This window comes from Gnatocerus cornutus, chromosome 1 (assembly GCF_029298725.1).
Source record: "Gnatocerus cornutus isolate USDA-ARS CGAHR chromosome 1, icGnaCorn1.1, whole genome shotgun sequence".
Lineage (NCBI taxonomy): Eukaryota > Metazoa > Arthropoda > Insecta > Coleoptera > Tenebrionidae > Gnatocerus > Gnatocerus cornutus.
The window spans coordinates 17,113,106-17,121,749 of NC_142233.1; the positions used below are offsets into that span (position 1 = coordinate 17,113,106).

An 8,644-nucleotide genomic window follows, 5' to 3' on the forward strand; every position below is an offset into this window, starting at 1 on the left:
TTTCGGCTCATTCTGCTTTAGAATAAGCCCTCAAAAGTCAAAAATTCGATAGTAAATTTTTTGGGCAAAAACTTTTTGCGACTCAATCGATGAAAAATTTTCAATTTTTTGTTTTTTGATTGCCCCTCGTAAACTACTTGCCCTATCAATCTGAGACTTTGCGAGTTGATAGACCTCAAGCTGCTCTTTCCATCGATATATAATTCAATAATATTAAAAGTGGTTTTCGCCCAGAAACATCGTCTTGAAAATGACCGTAAAATCGCGCTCTGAAAATGTAATTTGGTCGAATTCTTGTTTATTTTTTATGGAAATTTTAGCTATTTGGGCTCATTTTACGCAGAATTTCGCGATGAATCCAAAAATATCTTTATTTTTCTTGTACGACAACAAATAACTGAGTTAGAGGCGTTTGAAATTTTGGTTTGTCGCCAGAGGGCCAACATTTTGGAGGTTCAAAAACAATTTTGCTTGATATCTCCGGAATTATGGCAAATATCAAACTACCCTTTTTGGAATTGTTTTTTTTTGAAATATTTTACCTTAGAAATCGATCTTAGATAGATTGAATTCAAAATTTTATTTTTTTTTAATGTAGAAGTTAGCCTTTCAGTCTCTAATTTAGACTCGGTCGCTATCTCGTTTATTTATGAAGCAATCTTAAAGTGTTGGTGCTCATTTTACGCAGAATTTCGCGTAGAATCCAAAAAGGTAAGATTTGTTAAGATCGGTCCAGAAATAACTGAGTTATCAGCGATCAAAGTTTCGGATATTGGATTTTGAGTTGGAAAAAGTTCAAAGCTCGATATCTCCGAAACTGAAAAAAATTTTGAGAAACGGTTTGCTTCATGGTTTTTTTCGGCTCATTCTGCTTTAGAAAAAGGCCTCAAAAGTCGAAAATTCGATGGTAAATTTTTTGGCCAAAAAAATTTTGCGACTCAATCGATGCAAAATTTTCAATTTTTCGTTTTTCGATCTCCCCTCGTAACCTACTTGTCTGATCGATCTGAGATTTGGCCAGTCAATAGATCTCGAGCTCCTCTTTCGATTGATATATAATTCAATAATACTAAACTCAGTTTCCACCCCCAAACAACTTCTTGAAAACGACCCAAAAAACTTTCTCGGAAAATCTATTTGGGTTGATATCTCGTTTGTTTGTCAAGGAAATTTGAGTTATATGGACTCATTTTACGCAGAATTTCGCGCTGAATCTAAAAATATCTTTATTTTTCTCGTACGACAACAAATAACTGAGTTAGAGGCGTTTGAAATTAAGGGTTGTCGCCAGAGGGCCAAAATTTTGAAAGTGCGAAAATGATTTTGCTTGATATCTCCGGAATTTTGGCAAATATCAAACTACCCTTTTTGGAATTGTTTTTTTTGAAATATTTTACCTAAGAAATCGATCTTTGATAGTTTGAATTCATAATTTTATTTTTTTTAATGTGGAAGTTAGCCTTTCTGTCTCTAATTTAGACTCGGTTGCTATCTCGCTTATTTATAAAGCAATTTTAACGTATTGGGGCTCATTTTACGCAGAATTTTGCGGAGAATCCAAAAAGGTAAGATTTGTTAAGATCGGTTCAGAAATAACTGAGGTATGAGCGATCAAAGTTTCGGATATTGGATTTTGAGTTGGAAAAATTTCAAAGCTCGATATCTCCGAAACTAAAAAAGATTTTGAAAAACGGCTTGCGCCATCGTTTTTCTCGGCTCATTCTACTCTAGAATCAACTCTCAAAACACGAAAATTCGATGGTAAACTTTTGGGCCAAAAAAATTTTGCGATTTAATCGAGGAAAAATTTTCAATTTTTCGTTTTTTGATCGCCCCTCGTAATCTACTTGTCTGATCGATCTGAGATTTGGCCACTAGATAGATCTCGAGCTTCTCTTTCGATTGATATATAATTCAACAATACTAAACGCAGTTTTCGCCCCGAAACAGCCTCTTGAAAATGACTCAAAAATCCCTCTGAAAATCTAACTCGGTCGATATCTCGGTTATTTGTTATGGAAATTTGAGCTATTTTACGCTCATTTTACGCAGAATTTCGCGCTGAATCCAAAAACATCCTTATTTTGCTCGTCCGACAACAATTAACTGAGTTAGAGGCGTTTGAAGTTATGGATTGTCGCCAGAGGGCCAAAATTTTGGAGGTTCGAAAACGATTTTGCTCGATATCTCCGGAATTAAGGCGAATATAAGAAAAACAGTTAGGGAAATCGTTTTCCCGCGATTTTTTAGCTTGAAAATCGATTTTAAATAGTTCGGATTCTAAATTTTATTTTTTTTTTGTATGGAAGTTGCATTTTGGTCTCTAATTCAGTCTTTGTCGATGTCTCGCTTATTTCTGGAGCAATCTTAAAGTATTTGTGCTCATTTTACGCAGAATTTCACGCAGAATCCAAAACTGGGCGAATTTTCCACATACGTCAATAAATGACTGATTTAGAAGCGTTTAAACATGCCGATGGTAAATTTTGAATTAAAAAAAAAAGACTAAACATTTTATTTCTTTTTATTTAGTTCGTTTTTTCCTTCTTATTACTCTGTTTCTTCACACACAAACCCGCTAGAGTTTTAACTGCGAAGTAAACGACATAAAGGATTATCCACAGCATTACTGTCACGAACACGGCGACATCTATCATCAAATATTGGTACCACGCCAAGTAGCTCCCTTCGTTGCGCAAATGTGGCGCCCCCTTGTGTCGGATGACGTGTTCAACCCAAAACACCGCCGTCTCCATGGGGGCCATGGGCTGGTCGTGGAGGAGCCGCGACCTCTTCTTCGCATTCTCTGCGTACTTTCCGTTGTGCAGAAGCTCCTCCAGAGCGCGGCCCAGTCGCTCCTCGTCCAACTCACCCAGCTCCAGTTGGAGCGCATAGCCGGCGGAAACCGCGTTGGGGATGTTGGCCTTCTGGTCCCCGAAAATCGGAATCCCCAGGACCGGAACCCCATGATGGAGCGCCTCAATGGTGCTCAACAACCCCCCATGAGTTATGAAGAGTTTCAGCTTCGGATGCCCGAGGATGTCGTTCTGCGGCAACCACTTCCTGATGAGGACGTTCTTCGGCTTGTCCTGGAGGTGGTCGTCCTCCCATTTCCACAAGACTCGATATGGGATCTTGGCGAAGGCCCTCAAGATCTGCTGTTGTTTCTCTTCAGGAAGCAACACGCTCTTCATGTTGGAGCCCAGACTGAAGTACACCACGCCGTTCTCCGCGCCATCCATGAACTCCTGGAGGTCTTCAGGGAGCGCCTTTGATTCCCCCACGTGGAAGCCGCCCACCGGGATCAAATTCGGCACAAACGGCCTCGCCGACTCAAAGCTATAATGCCCATTGGACAGCACCACCGCCACCCTCTCCCTCAACTCCTCGATGGTCGGCGGATCCTCGAAGTACTTCTCCAACAGCCTCTGGTGGTACTGCGCGTTGTTGTGCCCGGCGAGGTTGTACCCCACCGTGACGATGCCATTGAGGACTCTCTGGAGGAACGACATCTTCGCGGAGAAGGCCAACATGACGTTGGGGACGTAGGAAGGGGGTGATGGGTTGGCCACGATGTAGTTGGCGAGGTGGGTGGTGCCGTGGGAGGCTATGGGGATGATGGGGGCGTCGAAGAGTTGGCCGAACATGAGGATGGCGCTGTTCATGAACCAGTCGATGATGATGACGTCGAATTTCGTGCCGGATTCTAAGAGTTTCTTCATTTCGGTGTGGTTGAGGGTGAGTTCGGTTTGGGCGCGGGTTAGCTCGAGGACGTCGTTGACCCCGATGAAGGCGTGGCCAGCGTTCATTTTCATGAACATGCTCTCGCGCGCTGAAGAGGAAAATTAATTTTGAAAATTTTGTTATTAAATTCGGTCAACTATTGGTGCTCATTTTACGCAGAATTTCACGCAGAATCCAAAAATGTGCAAATTTTTTAATTCAATTCACAAATAACTTAGTTGGAAGCATTTAAAGTCGCGGATAGTGAATTTTTAGTTATAGACAGGAAGATGTGGTCTTCACCATCGTTTTTCTCGCAAGTTTTTCTTTCTAATTTTCTGTAATTTGGCACAATTATTAATCATCTTAAAAGCAATAACTCTGCAAATTTGCGACTTTTTAGCTTTGCAATTATTAAAGTTATAGAATTTAATAAAAAAAATTGCTTTTTTGTTCATCTTAAAAATAAAAATTTTCCAAAATTTTCTAAAATTTTTATTTTTTGCTCTAAATTTTTGTAATTTAGAACAATTAATAAGCATCTTACTGGCAATAACTATGCAAATTTTTGACTTATTAGCTCTGGAACTATTGAAGTTATAGAATTTATTATAAAATCGTAAGATTTGTGTTCATCTTAAAAATCAAAATTTTCAAAATCTCTTATTTTTTGTTCTAAAATTTTGTAAGTTGGCACAACTAATTAACTTGTTAAAAACAATGATTATGCAAAATTTCGCCGTTTTATCTGCAAAATTGTCAAAATTTTAGGATTTATTACAGATTTGAATAAGTTTGTGGTCGTCATTAAAATAAAAAGTTCTAAAATTTGATTTTCTTGTTCTAAAATTTTGTAAATTTGCACAATTAATAAACGTATTAAAAATAATAAATCTACAAATTTTCGACTTTCTAGCTTTGCAATTATAAAAGTTAAAGAATTTAATCAAGAATTTGAGATTTTGTCTTCATCTTAAAAATTAAAATTTCCAAAATTTTCTAAAATTTTTATTATTTGCTCTAAATTTTTTTAATTAGACGTAATGAATATGCATCCTATTAGCAATAACTACGCAAATTTTAGTCGTTGTAGTTCTGCAACTATTAAAGTTATAGAATTTAACATAAAATTGTACATTTTGTGTTAATCTTAAAAACCAAAATTGTCTAAAATTTTTGTTTTTTGCTCGAAAATTTTGTAATTTGGCACAATTGATAAACTTTTCAAAAACAATGACCCTGCAAAATTTCGCCATTTTATCTACGAAATTATCAAAGTTACGGAATTTATTCCAGTTAGTGGTCTGCAAAAATAAAAAATTCTAAAATTTGACTTTTGTTCTAAATTTTTCTAATTTGGCAAAAAGAATAAGCGCCTTAAAGACAATAACTGCAAATTTTAGCAATTTAAGCTTTAAACTTGTTAAAGTTGTAGAATTTAATTAAAATTGGAGATTTTGTGTTCATCTGAATAATCAAAATTTTCTAAAATTTTTGTAATTTTGCACAATTAATAAACATTCTGTTAGAAATAACCATGAAATTTTTGACTATGTAGCTCAGCAATTATTAAAGTTATAAAATTTAATATAAAATAAGACATTTTATGTTCATCCTAAAATAGAAAATTTTCCAAAATTTTCTAAAATTTTTATTTTTCACTCTAAATTTTTGTAATTTAGAACAATTAATAAGCATCCTATTGGCAATAACTATGCAAATTTTTCACTTTGTAGCTCTGCAACCATTGAAGTTATAGAATTTATTATAAAATCGTAAGATTTGTGTCAATTTTAAAAAGCAAAATTGTTTAAAATTTTTGGTTTTTGCTCTAAAATTTTGAAAGTTGGTACAACTGCTAAACTGTTTAAAAACAATAACCTTGCAAAATTTCGATGTTTTATCTACGGAATTGCCAATGTTACGGAATTTATTACAGATTTCAAAAGTTTGTGGTCGTCGCAAAAATAAAAAAAAATATATTTGACTAATTTGTTCAAAAATTTTGTAATTTGACACAATTAATAAACGTCCTATACACAATAATTCTACAAATTTTGTACTATTTAGCTTTGCAATTATGAAAGTTACAGAATTTAATCGAAAATTGTAGATTTGTGTTCATCTAAAAAATCAAAATTTTCTGAATTTTTTTTTTGTTTTAAAATTTTGTAAACTGACACAACTGATTAACTTTTTAAAAACAATGGCCTAGCAAAATTATAGAATTTATTACAAATTTGAATAAGTTTATGGCCGTCATTAAATAAAAAATTTTAAAATTTGACTTTCTTGTTCTAAAATTCTGTAAATTTGCACAATTAATACAAGTATTAGAAACAATAAATCTGCAAATTTTTGATTTTCTAGCTTTGCAATTATAAAAGTTAAAGAATTTAATTAAGAATTTGAGACTTTGTGTTCACCCTAAAAATCAAAATTTTCCAAAATTTTCTAAGATTTTTATTTTTTGCTCTAAAATTTTGTAATTTGGCACAGTTGATAAACTCTTTAAAAACAATGATCCTGCAAAATTTCGTTGTTTTATCTGCGAAATTATCAAAGTTACGGAATTTATTACAGATTTCAAAAGTTTGTGATCGTCGCAATAATACAAAATTTTAAAATTTGACTAGTTTGTTTTAAAATTTGGTTATTTGACACAATTAATACAAATCCTAAAGACTATAACTCTACAAATTTTGGACATTTTAGCTTTGCAATTATGAAAGTTATAGAATTTAATCAAAGATTGGACTGTTCATTTTAGAAATCAAAATTTTCAAAAAGTTTAATTTTTTGTTCTCAACTTTTGAAAGTCGCACAACTGATTAACTCGTTAAAAGCAATGATTTTGCAAAATTTCGCCGTTTTATCTACAAAATTGTCAAAATTATAGGATTTATTACAGATTTAAATAAGTTTGTGGTCGTTATTAAAATAAAAAGTTCTAAAATTTGACTTTCTTGTTCTAAAATTTTGTAAATTTGCACAATTAATAAAGGTATTAAAAACAATAAATCTGAAAATTTTCGACTTTTTAGCTTTGCAATTATAAAAGTTAAAGAACTTAATCAAGCATTTGCGATTTTGTGTTCATTTTAAAAATTAAAATTTCCAAAATTTTCTAAAATTTTTATTTTTTGCTTCATATGTTTGTAATTTGGCACAAATACTAAGCATCTTATTTTCAAATTATTATGCAAATTTTTGACTTTTTAGCTCTGCAACCATTGAAGTTATATAGAATTTATTATAAAATCGTAAGATTTGTGTTCATCTTTAAAATCAAAATTTAGCACTATTAATAAGCTTTTCAAAAACAATGACTCTGTAGAATTTCGCCATTTTATCTACGAAATTATCAAAGTTACGGAATTTATTACAGATTTCAAAAGTTTGTGGTCGTCGCAATAATAAAAAATTCTAAAATTTGACTAGTTTGTTCTAAAATTTTGTAGTTTGACACAATTAATAAACGTTTTTAAGGCAAAAACTTTACAAATTTTGGACTTTTTAGATTTGCAATTATGAAAGATAGAATTTAATCAATGATTGGAGATTTTGTGTTCATTTTAAAAATCAAAATTTTCTAAAATTTTCTAAAATTTTTATTTACCAAAATTTTCTGCAATTTTTATTTTTTTTTTAAATTTTGTAAGTTGACGCAACTGATAAGTTCTTTAAAAATTTCGCCGTTTTATATGCTAAATTGTCAAAATTATAGGATTTATTACAGATTTGAATAGGTTTGTTGTCGTCATTAACATAAAAAGTTCTAAAATTTGACTTTTTCGTTCTAAAATTTTGTAAATTTGCACAATTAATAAACGTATTATAAACAATGAACCTGCAAATTTTTGACATTTTAGCTTTGAAAATTATCAAATTTAAAGAATTTAATCAATAATTTGAGAAGTGTTCATCTTAATAATCAAAATTTTAATTTTTTTTTAATATTTGCTCTATTTTTTTTAATTTGGCACAATTAATAAACATCTTATTAACAATAACTTTATGCCTTGCAATTATTAAAGTTTTATTTAAATTATTAGATTTAATATAAAAAAGAAATTTTGTGTTTATCCTAAAATTAAAAAATTTCTAAAATTTTTGTTTTTTGTTCTAAAATTTTGTAATGTGGTACAATTGATAAACTTTTCAAAAACAATGACTCTGCAAAATTTCACAGTTTCATCTGCGAAATTATCAAAGTTCGGAATTTATTACAGATTTCAAAAATTTGTGGTCGTCGCAAAAATAAAGAAATCTAAAATTTGACTGGTTTGTTCTAAAATTTTGTAACTTGGCACAACTAATAAGTGTCCCAAAAGTAATGAGTAATGAATAATTGAAGATTTCCAGAGTTATATAAATCCAATTTTTTTTAAATTTCCTAAATTTGAGAACATTAAAAGGCCAGAAATTAATATTTCTTTGCAGATCTGCAAATGTAGAAATCAACACTCAATTTAGGCAATGTCAAAGTGAAGAAATTTTAAAATTTTCCAGTTTAGAAATCTCAAAAGTAGAAAATTAAGAATTTGAAAAAGCGAAGATAAAAACAGAATTTGAAAAGTCTCCCAAAAACTTAAAAATGAACAAAATAGAAATTTTAGAAAACTGAAGACTTTCCAACTCACCCAACTGGTCTTCCAGTATCCCCGTCAAATGCACATCCGTATAATTCGGAAACGCCTCGCCCAAAGGAAACGGACTGGCCATCGTGACATTGTGCCCCCTCCTCGCCAACTCCTTCAGCAGCATCTCCCCCAGGATATGATGACTCTTCCCCGCATGGAAATACAACCCCAAAACATTCGCCCCGTTGGCATATTGCAGCAACGCGAAGAAAATCACGTAGAAATGCGCACCCATTTCTCCAATCTGAACAACCGAAAGTGATTAGACTCTGATTTCA

General features: G+C 32.2%; 1 protein-coding gene across 1 annotated transcript; it reads right to left on the reverse strand.

Annotated features, from left to right (window-relative positions):
- Positions 1–2,508: 2,508 nt before the first annotated feature.
- Positions 2,509–8,635, reverse strand: LOC148180617 (UDP-glucosyltransferase 2-like). Its single transcript, XM_088049501.1, has 2 exons — positions 8,367–8,635; positions 2,509–3,832 (listed from the first exon to the last, which is right to left on the reverse strand). Exons 1-2 carry the CDS (start codon positions 8,599–8,601, stop codon positions 2,529–2,531), a joined length of 1,539 nt encoding a protein of 512 aa, XP_087905627.1. The 5' UTR covers positions 8,602–8,635; the 3' UTR covers positions 2,509–2,528.
- Positions 8,636–8,644: the final 9 nt, after the last annotated feature.

Bases quoted from the DNA above. Each gene is read 5' to 3' on its own strand.
- LOC148180617 (XM_088049501.1), bottom strand. From the start codon at position 8,601: ATGGGTGCGCATTTCTACGTGATTTTCTTCGCGTTGCTGCAATATGCC. The intron at 3,833-8,366 runs GTGAGTTGGAAA...TTTCCTCTTCAG, and splicing joins GATACTGGAAGACCAGTTGG to CGCGCGAGAGCATGTTCATG.